The 18,106-nt window shown below is 49.8% G+C and overlaps 1 protein-coding gene and 1 gene segment (V, D, J or C); one reads left to right on the plus strand and one right to left on the minus strand.

Annotated features, from left to right (window-relative positions):
* Positions 1-801: 801 nt before the first annotated feature.
* On the plus strand, positions 802-4,309 carry LOC134414269 (trypsin-like). The gene is made up of 5 exons (XM_063148588.1): positions 802-1,200; positions 1,903-2,071; positions 2,674-2,927; positions 3,536-3,672; positions 4,068-4,309. Exons 1-5 carry the CDS (start codon positions 1,161-1,163, stop codon positions 4,215-4,217), a joined length of 750 nt encoding a protein of 249 aa, XP_063004658.1. The 5' UTR covers positions 802-1,160; the 3' UTR covers positions 4,218-4,309.
* A 7,762-nt stretch (positions 4,310-12,071) lies between these two features.
* On the minus strand, positions 12,072-13,357 carry LOC134414270 (Ig kappa chain V-V region J606-like). The segment is given in 2 exon segments: positions 12,072-12,498; positions 12,933-13,357. Coding segments are annotated over 2 exon segments (345 nt in total).
* Positions 13,358-18,106: the final 4,749 nt, after the last annotated feature.

Raw genomic sequence — 18,106 nt, forward strand, 5'->3', positions numbered from 1 at the left:
AAGGAAAATTTCCCTCTGGATGGTGATACTGTGTGTAGCAGTACTCCAGGGTCTACAAAAATCGAATCAAGAAATGGAAAGGAAGAGTATTCTTATTTAGTGTCTCAAACTATTCCAGCATTTCCAAACATATGGCTTCTTTTTAATGTCTCTGGAGAGAATCCTGTGTCTTTCAGGAGCTAACATGATGAAGTTGGCAGCTGCTTGGAGAATGAACATGATTATTCAGCAAAGCATTGAGCTTTAGAAAGCTTTGCATCATGACAGAAATCCTCACTCCTGCAGAGAGGGATTTCAGAAGATCTCATTATTTTTGTTTGCAGAATTATTGTACATCTACATCACACTCATTAACATCAGAATTGTACTGAAATTCTTATGTGGCAAAAATGAGTCTGTAGAACATTCCAAAGATGAATAAAAGCATGGTTCAGTACATAGGCAGACATTTTAATACAGGTTAGCAGAGAGAAATTAGAAAAGGGAGATGCTGAGCATTCCCACATTTGACCTATTTGACTTGGGAAACAAGGAGGGGCACAGGATTGTTTTTCTATCCTCCCTTTTGAAACTACAATGGAGGAATTTGATTTAGGAAAACACTGTATTGCATATGATACAAACAGACATTATTCATGAAAAGGAATTTGCTAAAATAAATTTAACAAAGTTAAACACTGGGTTTGCTGGAGTTTTTTGCCTTTTTTTCCCAAATAAATGCAATGTATCTTTGTGTCTACTATCTAAACTATGCAACTTTGGGTAAAAACATGCATTTTTAAGAAAGATACCATCAGCACAGAGGAATTTGAAAGAGGTTTGAGAGTTGTTATTCCTGTTGTACAGGTGCTGTGTGTAAGAATGAGACAGACAAACAACTACCCGTCTTCCAAAGCCAAAAGGTATTTTTAGATTGAAGGCTACCTTACGGAATAATTAGAATAGCTCTCTATCTTAGCAGAGGTTTATGATTAACGTGTATGACATTTGTACATTCTACCAATGCCTGTTAATTCCCACACTTGGATCTTCAAATTTTCCACTGTGTACTTTTTGTCTGGAGAAAACCTTGGACTAGAGATAAGACCATCACCAAAAACGTATTTCTAGCAGCTCCCGCGTCCAGTCAGCCAGTCTGGGTTTGAGGTCGAATCGAGACCATGAAGTGCCTGCTGCTTCTCGCCTTTATTGGGGTGGCTGGTGAGTATATCTTTTATTTCTATTTCTGCCATTTAATAGGAAGCTGATTTTCTAAATGAAAACTACAAAGTAGCCTGTTGTGGGAAAGACAAGTCAGTTTTGACTTGCACAAGTCAGAGCCCTGCAGGTTCCATCTTCTCTCTGTTCATAATGCCTTGTGCCACAAGCTGGAGAATGAACACCTTCATAGGGTTTCCTGACCCAGCTGATGTGGCCACAGCTTCAGAAAAAGGCTGCCTCCTCCTTCGGGACTAAGCAGTGCACAGGGAATAGCTCTGGACCGAGAAGTCCTAAAGCAACTGCAAAATTTTGGATCCTCAGTGGGTGCTCCAAGAAGATATCACTGCACAGTAGTTTTTACCTTTTCCCTCAGTCAACCCTTGACTGTTTCAGTAGATGGGGTTCAGGGAAAGACACACCCGTGATCTGATCCAACCAGAACATTTCTGTGTCCCTATGCTCCCTCAGGGAGTAGCCAGCAGGGCTTTACTTGCAGATACGTGAGGCACCCGTGTAAGTCTGATCCCCTCCTTTGAGGGTGCAGCAAATGCATGTGCCTTAGACCTGCCCACCAGCGCTGCCCTGAGTGTCCATAGAAGGGGAGCCTACAAGTGAGGGGCTTCAGACAGGCAGTCACAGGGCAGATTACAGGCCACATTACCTTAGGCCAGCTGCTGACACATGGCACTTCTTGTCCTCCAGTTGCCTTCCCCACCTTTGCTGAAGACGATGATGACAAGATTGTGGGAGGCTACACCTGCGCACAGAACTCCGTGCCCTATCAGGTGTCCCTGAATTCTGGATATCACTTCTGTGGAGGTTCCCTCATCAGCAACCAGTGGGTCGTGTCAGCTGCTCACTGCTACAAATCGTGAGTGAAAAAATTACATCCTTCTAGAACCTACTTCTGTCTTCCAGTTCACTTCTAGCAGGCATTCTGAGCTATGAGATAGAAATATGTAAGTGCCTCCATTCTCACCAGAGACAGCCAAGGGATGGGTGGATCATTCAGGAAGCCAGGCTGAGGCATCCTGAGGGGTTTTCCACTTGTGCAAACATTCCTGTGAATGCAGAGCATTTTCTGATATAACAATGAGATAATCAAGCAGAGAGGTCTGGGCTTTGATTTCCTATCAATTACATGAATCTTGCTAAAGCATTCTCCCTGGAGAACAGGAAGAGGATCAAGGTCCGTCTGGAGCCGTTTGCCTTGTCCCAGAATATTTGTATCTAGTGCTGCTCTGTATTCAACTGCTGCCAGGTATTTACAGACCTGCAGAAATTCACCACCCATGCATGGAGTGGGTTAAGATCTCAGTGTGGATTCCCAGGGCTCCCTGCAGGACAAGAAAGATGCTCTGCCCCAGAAGGCTTCCGTGGCAGTGGTGTTGGAGCAAGTGCACTCAGTGACAGGGAGGTTTCTCTCAACCTGCCCCCGGCAGTAAAGGACACGCTGTGCCTTCTGTTTTCCAGTCGCATCCAAGTGCAGCTTGGGAAACACAACCTGGGGCTCACTGAATCCACACAGCAGTTTATCAACTCTGCTAAAGTCATCCGCCACTCTGGCTTCAGTTCCTACACCCTGGACAACGACATCATGCTCATCAAGCTGGCCAGCCCAGCCACGCTCAGCAAAGCTATCCAGACCATTCCTCTGCCTACCAGCTGCGTGGCCGCTGGCACCACCTGCCTGATCTCCGGCTGGGGCAACACTCTCAGCAGTGGCTGTGAGTACTCTGGGGGAGCCTACAGACCCTTAGGGGCCCAGGACAGTCTCTAGGACCTGGCCATTAATCCCCAACAGGACAGGCTAAAACACAGGGAAGTGCTGTGGGACAGCTTTTTGGAGTGATGCGTCAGTGTAGGAACTGCACAGTTAATGTCAACAGAGCTGTCAGTTCTCTGAGAATAAGGGTGAAGTCTGGGACTGTGGAACTTGAATTCCTACCAGAGATCTCTATTCTCTCACACCCATGGTCAGAGATGTGCATGGCCAGTGGTGTCTATTCCATTGAACCTGCACCATAGGAGAAGATGGTTTTCCTGAGGCTCAGGTTTCTTCCAGTGCATGTATCACAAGAGTGGCCCCACCTTTGCCAACTGATGAACTTCCAGGTACCAGAAAAGTTAAGGTGGCTGCAGTGTAGAATGGTGGGCCCATGGGTAGAATTTGTTCCATCTCTACAGAAGGGACCCATGCTGTGCTTACTGTGGACAGGAAGCAGGATGGCTGCTAGAAAAGGGTGTCCAGCATCTGCTTTTCTGCTAAGATCTTCCCCGAGCTCTGAAAAGGACTCAGCAATACCAGCAATCATCTCTCCCTATTTCTTTGCAGCTAACTACCCAGACGAGCTGCAGTGCCTGAAGGCTCCCGTCCTCACCGACGAGCAGTGCTCTGATGCCTACCCTGGGCAAATTACCAAGAACATGATGTGTGTCGGATACCTGGAGGGAGGAAAAGACTCCTGCCAGGTAACTCATCTGCCTCTCCTCACCCAGTCATTTCTTTCCCACCTTTTCCTAGCTGAAGAGGCCTCCACATTACAGAGTCAGCTATACTCACTGCACTGGTAAATCTGAGTTTTTCAATGACAGCAGAGGCTTCAGGCACACATATCCTGAAGGTTTGCCAAGTACCACATACAGCAAAAGCAGGCAGCTGACTCATGCTTAGCTGTGGTGCCCTTGGAGCTCAAGTCAGGCACGGTAGCATCAGGTGGAGAGTGTGAATCAGGAACAGCCCTGGTAGAACTTTGTGCAGAGTACGCCTGGCAGGGCTTCCTCCAGGGTCAGTGATCTCAGGGATCTCTGGCTCATTGCTCAGGCTGATGCCATTTGCTGAATATCCATACCCTTTGTGTGCACAGGGAGATTCCGGCGGTCCCGTGGTCTGCAATGGACAGCTCCAGGGCATTGTCTCCTGGGGTTATGGATGTGCCCAGCGTGGCCTTCCCGGAGTTTACACCAAGGTTTGCAACTACGTCTCCTGGATCCAGTCCACCATTGCCTCCAACTGAAATGCTTGTTTGGCATGACCTGTATTTTCTCTTCATCATTTCTGTTCTTTTGGGTCTGGACAAGCAAAAATTATGAGAAATTAATAAAAACTTTCAGGCACCCCTACTTTGTGCATGGTTTTGCTGGAAATTTCCAAAGGCTCTTATATGGAGCACAGTGGCAGTGAACACCAGTCAGGAGAAAATACTTATTACTTGTAGTGCCTGTCAATTGACAGGGTCTTGGAACACCTTGCAGACTCATCATCAGGATTCTTTCAGTCAGTTACATGCTCTTGTTTCTGAAACAGAACATAATTTCTGTTCTTTTTGAGCAGGAAAATTATTAGCCAATATTTCAACAGTTCTTGAAGTGATTCTGAAATTCATCCTATTTCTCTTGGAACACTACCAGCTCCAGTATGGCATCATTTCTTTGGGCCTGCTTATATCACCGCCTGAGGAATGGAAGAGGGATGAGGATGTTGAGGGTCAGGAGAGGGCAGGGCATTGCAGTAGAGTATTTGGATCTGCCATGTTGAACAGTTGGTCCTTGCCAGGAGGCTGATTGGGACATCATGTTTTGTGCTTGCAGAGTCCCAGAACCAGGCTGTGGCGTCCCAAATCTCAAGATGAAAAGGTCAGGAGAGAGGAAGGAGGGAAGTGAGGAAGGAAGGCAGAAAAGCTGCAGGAAGACAGGATTTAGAGCTGGGAGGGAAGCAGGAACAGGAGCCATAAAGGGAGGAAGGTAACGAAAAGAGCAGGAGAGAAGGAAGGAAGATAAAAAGGCAAAAGTCCATTTAAGAATGAACACTAAAAGGAAGACAGGAAATGAAAGTAGCAGGAGGGCAGGAAGGAAAGCTCAGGGAGTGTTGGTAGCCATGAGTATCTGCCGCTGCCTGGGACTCTTTACCTACAGTCCTGGGATACTGTGGAGATTGGATTACATCATAAACATTGCAGTGCTCAGGCCACGGGCTAGTGATGTAACATGGGGTCCCAGCTGCACAGCTGTGTGCCCTTCCTTTCAGACCAGTAGGGCCAACCATTAGAGGGCCAAGTATTTCGAGATTCTGGAGAAGGAATGGGCTGTATGAACTATTCCACATCCTGGTTGTCAAACCATAAGTTGACATACCAGACAGATTTAAAGGGGATGGATGGGGAATGGAATAGGAAATAGGAAAAGAATAGGTGTAACCGAACAGAAAGGAAAGGACAGGGACACAGAGAGACGCAGAAGGAAGAAAGTGAGAAGCAGTCTGAGAGTGGCAAAGAAATGAGTGGAGGCAGTGGGGACAAGAAGAAAACAGAGTCAGAAGGTGATTCAGAGATGGGAAAGAGATGAAAAGCAGCTATAGACCATGCTAAAGACAGACAGATGGCCAACAGACACAGAGTGTCTTTTCAGAACAGCTGGAGGCCAACTAAGAAAACGGGACTCTCTCAAAAACAGGGCTCAGTGTGTGCTGGTGGCAGATCCCTGTTTGCCTGGAAAGGTTTGTGCTGTGCTGCACCAGCCTTTGACTCACTGTGGATCTTTTTCAGCACAGAAATATGTGCCTGTGTCATTGAGTAGGGCATGCTGTATCTGCACAGCTAAATGGTTGTTCCTAGTCCCGTTACTCTGGAAGCGATTTTGGAATTCCATCTCAATATCTGCTTTGCTGCCTTCCACTGAATTTACAACCAGCTGCATTCTGGCATCCTTCTCCTTGGGTAACTTGTACCAGTACATGGTCTTGACTATGTTGCCCTGTCCAGAACATTGGAGAGTGACGGTGTCTCCCACCCGGACAACTGTATCTGTTGATTGCTGAAGGGCCCAGCCTGGAGAGACAGGAGATGAAAGGTGGAGAGTGAAATGCATTGAAGAGGACAAAAATACACATCCTTCAAGTATGCCATGGGATGGAATCGCACCAGGATATCAGAAAGATATGGGCCAGTGCCCAGCTTCACTGAAAAGAACACATAGCTTCCAAAAGCCACAAATAAACCAACTTCAAATGCAACAGTAAATCTGATTAGAGAAATAATGACTTTGGTACACTCAAGTGAAGTATTAAAAGGGAGCAGGAAAAAAAACACATTGAATCTCGCAGAGTTTCCTGATGAAATAGCGGGTGGAAAAGCTCACCTGGTTCATTGCCCACCCCTGCCCTGGAATCCTTGGGAAGGGGCAGTGCCAGCAACTGGGAGCAGAGCTGAGGATGCAGCAGCAGCTCCAGTGCAGCTGATCAGGACCAAGGGAATGCCCACTTACCCACAGGGAGCAGCATGGCCACAAGGAACCGGTGGAAATCCATGGAGAAAGGCCCCCTCCTTCCAGGCACCTGCCCCTGGTGCCAGCACAGACACAGAGGTGTGCAAAGAGGAGAGGTGCAGAGCAAGAGATGCGTCTCTCTGTGGGTGGGCAGGGGAGGCAGCGTCAGTCTGAAATGTCACCAAGGCTCTTGGCTGCCCAGCAACGGTGGGCAATGACACCTGCAGGCAGTCATGAGCTGCTTGTGCTCTGCTCCTCTGGCTTCCTGCTGTGTGCAAGGGTGGCTGGGCAAGGGTAGGGGGGACTTCAGTAGGTGCCAGAGTTCAGAGCTACCACGGAGCAGGATGGGGCTGTGGGGCAGCCTGAGTGTGTGCGCAGGAATGCACAAAGGGGCAGAAATTGATGGGAAGACAAGGAGATCTCAGGAATGCATGTTTGTGTGTCTGTGTCCCGCTGTTTGTCTCCTCCCTAGCGTTCCTCACACTCACAGATTGCCAGCCCTGCAAGCTGCAGTGTGGAATCTCTGCTTCTCCCAGTCAGGCCTGACGTGTTGTCCAGGTACGGGAGGAGCTGCCGACCTGCAGAGCTGGTGTCTCTTGGAGCCTGGCAGAGAAGAGTTCTGTAGCTGTTCTTCTCTAACTGCAGAGAGGGATCTCACGGAGAGAACAGGCTGCCTTTGCTTCCGCACTGGGATTTTCCTTTGAGACACCCCACTTTGGAGAGATTTCTGAGGAGAAGTGTGTGCCCCACAGGATGTGCTGATACACCCTGACCTTCTCTATGTCAGATAAGAACAGATATAATCCTCGTCTCTTTATTGCAGCAGTCTGCAAAAGAGCACCAGGACACAAATGGACAAAGCTGGAGAAAACCATGTCCTCTGCTCTCTGTGTCCATGCAGCCTTGTTCCCCTGCCCAAGGCAGTGGGAAATCCCTGTAGGCAGGAAGGGACACTCGTAGTTTGTGTGCCCTGAGTTTGGGCACAGAGCTCTGGCAGCGCCTCTGCCCATCCGTGCTGGGCTGTGTGCACAGCAGGGTGAGGCTGGCCCATGCAGGACATGGAGTGATGCCAGTGCCCAGGGCTCTGAAGGGCTTTGCAGTGAAGATGTTCCCCTGTGTCCTGTCAGCAGAGGAGAGCAGCAATGCCTGCAGCTCCTCCCAAATCCTCTGCTGCAGCTCTGAGTGTGTCCCATTGCATTCATTTCCCCAGGCTGCCTAGAGAAGATTCAGGGAAGACCCCAGATTCCTCAAAAGAAGTTGTAGAAAGAAGCAAAGAGATTGGGCTGCGTTGTAGGAAGCCCACATCCTGCCACCTGCAGCAGCAGCAGCAGCAGCAGCAGCGGTCTAGCAGAGAGGAGGCTGTGCCTGATGTGTCCATGCCAAGGGTCTCCAGTTCCCTGGGGTGAGCAGAGGGCAGGGCAGTGCATGGGGAGCCTTGCAGAAGACACAGGATTTGAGGAGTCAGTGATGTTGAACAGGCTTGGCTGCTGTGTGGGGTCCTGTGTTTAGGCTCTGGGAAGTTTGGACATTAGCATGGGAATGTGCAGGGTGGGAATCACCTGGAGTGCCCTGAGCAGGCCTGTGCTGTGCATGGGTGTGTGTTATGCAGGACAGAATCATGGGATGGGCCAGTGTTCTGCGTTGACTTCATGATGCTTTTATCCCCAATCTTCTCATTCTGTTTTGCTGAATAATAAGTTTTGCCCCTTTAAGACTTGTTGCAGAGAGTGCAGGGGGGAGAGGAGAAGTGCACAGTTTTTATTTTCTAGACGCTGCTGTCCCTCCTCCACATTCCTGCTGTGTTGTCTGTGGGACAGAGCTCTTTTTTGTCTTTAGTTAGTTTAGCTAGATAAGGCAAAGACGTTCCCTGGCCTGTGGGGTTTTTTCCCTTTCTACTGGCCTGTTCAAACCTGCTCTGGCCTGAACACCAGCAGGGCACCGGCAGCTCACACCTGGGGCCCACCTGGCCGGGCCTGGGCCGCGGCATTTCCAGTGCTGAGGGGCTGATCAGAGACTGAGTGAGCTGAGCTGCAACCCGGGGAGGGGACTTTCTCAGTTTGTCATCTCTTTTGGAGCGGTAAGGGGTTTTATTGTGTAATATTGTTTAGGTTTTATTGTATAATAAACAGGTTTTTTCCACTTTTCTCCAAGGAGGTATTTTCTTCCAGACTGGTTGGGGAGAGGGCCTAATTGAATTCGCTTTCCTACTGGAGCCCCTTTGGGGATTCTCTCCCAAATTTGCTCTAAACCAGGACAAACCCTCTAAGTAGGGACCTCAGGGGGTCACTGCTCCAATGTCCCTGCTCAAGCAGAGTCATCCCAGAGCACGTGGCACACAATTGTATCCAGATGGTTCTGGGATATCTCCCAATAGACTCCACAGTTTTTTTGGTCAATCTGTTCCAGGGGAACAGTCTATCACAGTGTAAAGCCCTGACCTTAGATTCAGGTGGAACATCCTGGGCAGCATTGTCTGCCCCATGGCCTCTTGTCCTTGTGCTTGGCCTCACAGTGAAGAACCTGGATCCACCTCCCTTGCCCTGCTGGCAATGCCCTTCCTGATGCATCCCAGGACACCTCTGGCTTCTTGGCCACCAGGACACATTGCTGGCTCATGGGGAACTTCTTGTCCACCAGGACCCCCAGGTCCTTCTCTGAACTGCTGCTCACCAGCAGGTCAGCCCCCAGCCTGTGCTGGTAAGGGAGGTTATTTTTCCATTCATGTGAAATCCTGCACTTGCCTTTGCTGAATTTCAGGAAGCTCCTCTTTGCGCATTCCTCACACCTGTCAAGGCCCATCTGAAGAACTGCACAGCACTGTGGGCTATCAGCAATTCCTCCTAATTTGGTGTTATCAGTGAAGTTCATGAGGAGACTCTCTACTCCATCACCACATCCACAGATGAACAGAACACTGTAACCACTTGGAAATCTCTATTAACTGCACAGCTTGTGAAAATATCTAGTATCTTTAGGATGTTTTTTGTAAAGCTGAATGGTATTATGTGGATAAAGTGCTGGAAGGCAGGTGGATCCTGCCCCAGACACAACTCTACATGGAGGACTTAGGGATCCACTGAACAATTTACCAGAGCAAGCACAGGCTTGTGCTCTGCTGTTCCTATTCCTTGGCCACAGAACAACCACAGACAAGGCGCTGGAACTGAGGAACATGTGGGCAGCTGCCACACGGTGCTGGCTACTGCCACACCTGCCAGGCCTTGCCTTCATGCACAGGTGCACCAAGAACTTCCCACACAAGCACTCCTTCCATTTCACAGTGAGAAGTGTGAGCAGGGTGGACAGGAGTTAAGTAAGAGTAAGACAATGGAGTGCAGATTGAAGACAGAAAGAAGCAAGGGAAGGGAAGGGAGACAGAGAGAAGAAGAAGGGCTGACAGAAGCAAGTGTAGTGCAAAAAAGACTTACATGTTAAGGGAGGCCTGGAGTAGCAAGGAGACAATGATGGAGAAATAAACTGTCAGCATCTGAGAAGAGGAGGAAGGCAAGGCCAGGAAGCAGAGCAGCAATTGAGAAGTGATCACCCTGCCGCGTGCAGCAGCCACAAGTGGAAAACAGGTCCTGTTTGTGCAGGGACAGGTTTGTGTTCAGCTCCCTCAGCAGTCTCACCACTGTGTTCACTCTCAGCACAGTAGTATGTGCCAGAGTCATTGAGAAAGGCATGTTCTATTGAGAGGGTGATACTGTCTCCTTTTATCTTGCTGCTCTTGAAATGGCTCTCAAAACCCTTCTCCACCACTGCATTGGCACCTTCATATGCATAAACCAACTGGGTCAGACTGGAATTCTTCTCTGAAGGCAGCATGAACCAGTACATAGCTCTGTTGGAAGATTTCTTCTGGGAGCATTCCAGATTCACGGACTGGCCTTCTTTGATCACCATGTCTGGAGACTGTTCCAGGGCTAAAACTGGAAAGGAAAAGTAGAAGCAGTGAGGAAGAGGAAAAAATGGGGAAAATTTCAACTAGGCACTGTGGTATAGTAGGAAAAGAGTGAGAAGGGATTGGGCAGCCAAGGGAGCAGATCCATGCATGGCACAGCTCTTCAGATCAGCAGGTGAATTTCCAATCTCTCCTCAATAGGAAAGGTGCATTCCTGGGATGTTTGTATCCAAAACCAGGAACCATCTACGGGCTGCACAAAGAATGACAAATAGATGGCCATTGCAGAAGATTCCGGCGTTCCCAGTGCCAGCACATTCCCTGCTGATCCTCCATGCAGAAAGCTCTGCAGGATGCAGCAGTGCCAGGAGTGGCTGCACAGCTGGGAGAGCAGCAGCAGGATGAGTGGAGGTGCTCAGGGCTGGGTTGAGTTCACTTACCCAGAGGGGCCAGCATGGCCACAAAGAAACAGCAGGGAACCATGGCGGGAGAGCCCCTGCCCTTTCAGCAAGCTGCCTCTTGGGGCTGCCCAAAGGTTTGTGCAGAGGAAGCAGTGAGTGAGGGTGAGACATCTCGGGGTGGGGCTGGCCAAGAAATGACAGGAGGCATTGGCTGGCTGGGAACCCTGGGCAATGACACAAACTGTGTGTCAGCACAAACTCTGTTTCTGCAGCATAGCAGGAACCCTGTAGAGATGCAGCAGGTGGAATGGACAGGCTGGGCATGGGTGGGTGTGGAGGGAAGGATGGGGATATCATCCTGTCATTTCTACCATTTTTCCCATCCCACCAGGGCAAGGGAGTAGTGAGGGAGTGCCTGTAACACCCAGCAGCTGACTGGGCTTTAACCACAAGGACCTGAGCACCAGACAGCATCTCCATGTCCCCACTGCTATGGCCTGAGCTGCAGCTCCACTGACCAAGCCTGTGCTTCACACTCCAGCAAGAAATTCCCTGCTTCTGTTATTGATGGAATATGAACATTTAGGTGAGGATTCCCCTGGGCCCTTGCCCTCTTTTTATAAGTGGAAATAAAGAAGAATAAGCCAGTCAGGTCAGCCCTCGTGACTTTCAGCAAGCAGCAGGAGATGGAGTGGATGGGCCAGACAAGATCCTCGGAGACACCAACAAGCCCTGCTGAAAATTCCACTTGGACTTCTTCCTGCTGGTCCTTGTCCTGGTCACCAGGGACATTCCATGGCTCACCTAGGCAGCCTCCTGCTGTGGGCAGGGACAATTCTCAGACATCAGATTGTTCAGGTCACAGGGTATGCGTGTAACTTGGGCTGTGTGTCAACTCCCTGCAGGCCACTGGGGCCAAGGACCAGTGGGCTTTGTCATTCCAGCTGGTGGAGAGGGAAAGTGCTGTGTGAACTATTCCACATCCTTCTTCCCACGCCTTGAATTGATGCAAAAGATTGTAAGGAAGGAGAGATGGATGAGGAAGGGAAGAGGAAATAGGAAGAAACTAGGTATAAGAGGACACAGAGTTATATTCAGGGAGACACACAAAAAGACATGAAAAGAGCAAAGTGGGAAACAATCTGAATGGCAGAGAAAGGAATGGAGACAGTGAGGAGAAGAAGAAACCAGAGTGAGAAGGTGATACACAGATGAGAAAGATTAGAAAAGCAGCTAGAGATCAAAACATAACACATACCGATGGAGAGGTAGATGGAGAGATGGACAGACAGACTGTCCTACCACGTTTTATCGGAAGAGCTGGGGGGAAAGTAAGAAATATTGGTCCTCTCAAGCACAGGGCTCAGTGTGTGCTGGTGGCAGATCCCTGTTTGCCTGGAAAGGTTTGTGCTGTGCTGCACCAGCCTTTCACTCACTGTGGATCTTTTTCAGCACAGAAATATGTGCCTGTGTCATTGTGTAGGACATGCTGGATCTGCACAGCTAAATGGTTGTTCCTAGTCCCGCTACTCTGGAAGCGATTTTGGAATTCCTTCTCAATATCTGATTTTCCACCTTCCACTGAATACACAACCAGCTGCATTCTGGCATCCTTCTCCTTGGGTAACTTGTACCAGTACATGTTTACAAAAGTTTTCCCTGATGCAGAACATTGCAGAGTGACGGTGTCTCCCAGCCGGACAACTGTATCTGGTGATTGCTGAAGGGCCCAGCCTGGAGAGACAGGAGATGGAAGGTGGGGAGTGAAATGCATTGAAGAGGATAAAAATACACATCCCTCAAATGTGCAATGGGATGGAATCACACCAGGATACCAAAAATATATGGGCCAGTGCACATCTTCTCTGAAAAAGACACATAGGATCAAAAATCCCCAAAGAAACAAAATTCAAATGCAACAGTAAATCTTTTTGGGGAAATAATGAGTTTGGTACTCTCAATTGAAGTATTAAAATCGGGCAGGAAAAATAAATTGTAGCTTTGTAGTGTTTCCTGATTCTTTATGTGGTGAAAATGTTCACCTGGTTCACTGCCAACCATACCCCTGGAATCCTTGGGAAGGGGCAGTGCCAGCAACTGGGAGCAGAGCTGAGGATGCAGCAGCAGCTCCAGTGCAGCTGATCAGGACCTAGGGAATGCCCACTTACCCACAGGGAGCAGCATGGCCACAAGGAACCGGTGGAAATCCATGGAGAAAGGCCCCCTCCTTCCAGGCACCTGCCCCTGGTGCCAGCACAGACGCAGAGGTGTGCAAAGAGGAGAGGTGCAGAGCAAGAGCTGCGTCTCTCTGTGGGTGGGCAGGGGAGGCAGCGGCAGTCTGAAATGTCACCAAGGCTCTTGGCTGCCCAGCAACGGTGGGCAATGACACCTGCAGGCAGTCATGAGCTGCTTGTGCTCTGCTCCTCTGGCTTCCTGCTGTGTGCGAGCGTGGCTGGGCAAGGGTAGGGGGGACTTCAGTAGGTGCCAGAGTTCAGAGCTACCACGGAGCAGGATGGGGCTGTGGGGCAGCCTGAGTGTGTGCGCAGGAATGCACAAAGGGGCAGAAATTGATGGGAAGACAAGGAGACCTCAGGAATGCATGTTTGTGTGTCTGTGTCCTGCTGTTTGTCTCCTCCCTAGCGTCCCTCACACTCACAGATTGCCAGCCCTGCAAGCTGCAGTGTGGAATCTCTGCTTCTCCCAGTCAGGCCTGACGTGTTGTCCAGGTACGGGAGGAGCTGTCGACCTGCAGAGCTGGTGTCCCTTGGAGCCTGGCAGAGAAGAGTTCTGTAGCTGTTCTTCTCTAACTGCAGAGAGGGATCTCAAGGAGAGAACAGGCTGCCTTTGCTTCTGCACTGGGATTATCCTTTGGGAGACACACTTCATCTCAGAGAGATTTCTGAGGAGAAGGGTGTGCCCCACAGGATGTGCTGATACACCCTGACCTTCTGTATGCCAGAGAAGAACAGATATAATCTTTGTCTCTTTATTGCAGCAGTCTGCAAATGAGCAGCAGGACACAAATGGAGAAAGCTGAAGAAAACCATGTCCTCTGCTCTCTGTGTCCACCCAGCCTTGCTCATCTGCCCAAGGCAGTGGGAAATCCCTGTAGGCAGGAAGGGACACTCGTAGTTTGTGTGCCCTGAGTTTGGGCACAGAGCTCTGGCAGCGCCTCTGCCCATCCGTGCTGGGCTGTGTGCACAGCAGGGTGAGGCTGGCCCATGCAGGACATGGAGTGATGCCAGTGCCCAGGGCTCTGAAGGGCTTTGCAGTGAAGATGTTCCCCTGTGTCCTGTCAGCAGAGGAGAGCAGCAATGTCTGCAGCTCCTCCCAAATCCTCTGCTGCAGCTCTGAGTGTGTCCCATTGCATTCATTTCCCCAGGCTGCCTAGAGAAGATTCAGGGAAGACCCCAGATTCCTCAAAAGAAGTTGTAGAAAGAAGCAAAGAGATTGGGCTGCTTTGTAGGAAGCCCACATCCTGCCACCTGCAGCAGCAGCAGCAGCAGCAGCAGCGGTCTAGCAGAGAGGAGGCTGTGCCTGATGTGTCCATGCCAAGGGTCTCCAGTTCCCTGGGGTGAGCAGAGGGCAGGGCAGTGCATGGGGAGCCTTGCAGAAGACACAGGATTTGAGGAGTCAGTGATGTTGAACAGCCATGGTTGCTGTCTGGGGTTCTGTGTTTAGGCTCTTGGAAATTGGACGTTACCGTGGTAATCTGCAGGTTGGGAACCACCTTTATTGTGAATAATGAAATCCTGGTGATGAGAGTTAGTTTTCAGAGTAGTAATTGGTAGTTGATGTTAATGAAGTTGATAAGGTCTTAATTTGAAATGTTGGTCTGTTGTTAAACATTGAATATTAGAGCTCTAAGACTTGCCTTTAGTTACTGTTGTTAAATGTTACTGTTTTACTCTGTATTTGTATCTCTCCTCATCATACTCTCTATTTGTATGGTGTCTTAGTCTCTTGTTAAACATTGAATGTTAGAATTCTAAGACTTGCCTTTATTTGCCGCTGTTTGATTTTACTATTTTACCCTGTATTTGTATCTCTCCCTGTCATACTCTGTGTTTGTACCCCTTTCCATCTCACCCGGGATTATTAGCCATTCCCATCGGGACCCACTTCCCTGCTCCCCTGCTCCCAGGAGGCCTTGCACCCGGACTGAATTCAAAGGAGAGGCTGTGGGAACTCTATGAACCCTCTCAAAACAACAAACCAGCACATAAACTTTGCCTTTAACCCACCGGAACCACACTAAATCACCCACTCTTGACCAGAGCCGGATTCCATCCTGTCACCATAATTTTGATAGTACCCAGCTTGGAGGATACCCCTGGTCTACGAGCCAATATTGCCTTCCTAATGACTCTCCTGAGGATGGAAGCCCCAGCTCTGCCGAAACACAAAGCTGCACTCCTCCTCCTCAGCGTCGTCCGGTGGGAGCAGTGGCGGTGTGCGCGACCCCTCGGGTTCCCCACCCAGAGCTGTCTTTAATAAAGGCCTTTTTAAAGGAGCTGGTCTCCTGGCCCTGTTTAACATACGGAGTGCCCTGAGCAGGCCTGTGCTGGGCTCGGGTTTGTGTTATGCAGGGCAGAATCATGGGATGGCCCAGACAAGAAGGGACCTCAGGGGGTCACTGCTCCAACCTCCCTGCTCAAGCAGAGTCATCCCAGAGCACATGGGGCATGACTATCTCTACGTGGTTCTGGAATATCTGCAGACAGAGGCTCCACAACCTCTTTAGGCCACCTGCTCCTTTGCACAGTCTGCACCGGAGCTAAGCTCTGGTCACAGATTAAGGTGGAACTTCTAGTGCAGCATTTTCTGCCTCTTGTCCTCGTACTTGGCATCACAGTGAAGAATCTGGATCTACCTGTAGGAACCCTGCCTTCAGATTCTTGTTGACATTGATGAGGTGGCCACTTGGTGTTTTCCTCTCAAGGCAGAAGAGGCCCAGCTCCCTCAGCCTTTGTTCCCTAAAGAGATGCTCCACTCTACTAATCACCTTTCATCTCCTGTCCTGGACATTTTCCAGGAGATCCATGTCTCTTATGCACCAAAGAGGCCAGAGCAGGACACCTCACTGCACATGTGCCTCACCAGGGCAGAGTGCAGCCTCAGTTCCCTTGCCCTGGTGGCAATGCTCTTCCTAATGCATCCAGGACACCACTGGCTTGTTGGACATCAGGACACATTGCTGGCTCGTGGGGAGCTTCTTGTCCACCAGGACCCCAGGTAACTCTCTGAAGAGCTGATGGTCAGTGCTTCCCTATGCTGCTGCATGGAGCAATTCATCCCCAGGGCCAGAAGCCTGCCTTTGCCTTTGCCTTTGCTGTATTTGAGAATGTTCCTTCTCTGTCCATCCCTCCAAGCTGTCAAGGCCCATCTTTACAGCCTTCTCAGCTATCAGAAACTCCTCCTAACTTGGTGTAATCAGGGAACTTGATAAGGACACTCTCTACCATTCATCTGAGTCACTGGTCTATAGAATATTGTAAACTGTGGGAAATTTTTGTTATCTGCTCAGCTTGCTAAAGTAACCTGTAATTTTTATCCTACATTTGCTGAAGATAAACTGTATTATGTGGATCAAGGGCTGGAAGGCAGGTGGATACTGCCCCAGACACCACTCTGCATGGAGGAATTAGGGATCCACTGAACACTTTACCAGAGCAAACACAGGCTGGTGCTCTGCTGTTCCTATTCCTTGGCCACAGAACAACCACAGACAAGGGGCTGGAACAGAGGAGCATGTGGGCAGCTGCCAGACGGTGCTGGCTACTGCCACACCTGCCAGGCCTTGCCTTCATGCACAGGTGCACCAAGAACTTCCCCCACAAGCACTCCTTCCATTTCACATTGAGAGGTATGTGCAGGGTTGACAGGAGTTGAGTTAGAGGAAGACAATGGAGTGCAGATTGAAGACAGAAGAAGGTAGGGAAGGGAAGGGAAACACAGAAAACAAGACCAACTGACTGAAATAAGCGTAGTGCAAATAAGACTTAAATGCCGAGGGAGGCCTGGAGTAGCAAGGAGAGAAGGCTGGAGAAATGAACTGTCAGCATCTGAGAAGAGGAGGAAGGCAATGCCAGGAAGCAGAGCAGCTAAGGAGTGGGAAATGATCACCCTGCCTTGTGCAGCAGCCACAAGTGGAAAACAGGTCCTGTTTGTGCAGGAACAAGTTTGTGCTCAGCTCCCTCAGCAGTCTCACCACTGTGTTCACTCTCAGCACAGTAGTATGTGCCAGAGTCATTGAGAAAGGCATGTTCTATTGAGAGGGTGATACTGTCTCCTTTTATCTTGCTGCTCTTGAAATGGCTCTCAAAACCCTTCTCCACCACTGCATTGGCACCTTCATATGCATAAGCCAGCTGAGTCAGACTGGAATTCTTCTCTGAAGGCAGCAGGTACCAGTACATAGCTCTGTTGGAAGATTTCTTCTGGGAGCATTCCAGATTCACGGACTGGCCTTCTTTGATCACCATGTCTGGAGACTGTTCCAGGGCTAAAACTGGAAAGGAAAAGTAGAAGCAGTGAGGAAGAGGAAAAAATGGGGAAAATTTCAACTAGGCACTGTGGTATAGTAGGAAAAGAGTGAGAAGGGATTGGGCAGCCAAGGGAACAGTTCCAAGCATGGCACAGCTCTTCAGATCAGCAGGTGAATTTCCAATCTCTCCTCAATAGGAAAGGTGCATTCCTGGGATGTTTGTATCCAAAACCAGGAACCATCTACGGGCTGCACAAAGAATGACAAATAGATGGCCATTGCAGAAGATTCCGGCGTTCCCAGTGCCAGCACATTCACTGCTGATCCTCCATGCAGAAAGCTCTGAAGGTTGCAGCAGTGCCAGGAGTGGCTGCACAGGTGGGAGGGCAGCAGCGGGATGAGTGGAGGTGCTCAGGGCTGGGTTGAGTTCACTTACCCAGAGGGGCCAGCATGGCCACAAAGAAACAGCAGGGAACCATGGCGGGAGAGCCCCTGCCCTGTCAGCAAGCTGCCTCTTGGGGCTGCCCAAAGGTTTGTGCAGAGGGAGCAGTGAGTGAGGGTGAGACATCTCGGGGTGTGGCTGGCCAAGAAATGACAGGAGGCATTGGCTGGCTGGGAGCCCTGGGCAATGACACAAACTGTGTGTCAGCACAAACTCTGTTTCTGCAGGAAAGCAGGAACCCTGTAGAGATGCAGCAGGGGGAATGGTCAGGTTGTGCATGGGTGGGTGTGGAGGGAAGGATGGGGTTGGAAGGACAGAACTCTGCTGGGCTTGCACGGGAGTGTGAGTGTGTGCAAGGCAGAGGAGTGATGGCTGCTCCCCTCCTGCCTCTGGAGTCCTTGGGAGATGGAGGA

The sequence above is a fragment of the Melospiza melodia genome, chromosome 2 (genome assembly GCF_035770615.1).
Source record: "Melospiza melodia melodia isolate bMelMel2 chromosome 2, bMelMel2.pri, whole genome shotgun sequence".
Classification (NCBI taxonomy): Eukaryota; Metazoa; Chordata; class Aves; order Passeriformes; family Passerellidae; genus Melospiza; species Melospiza melodia.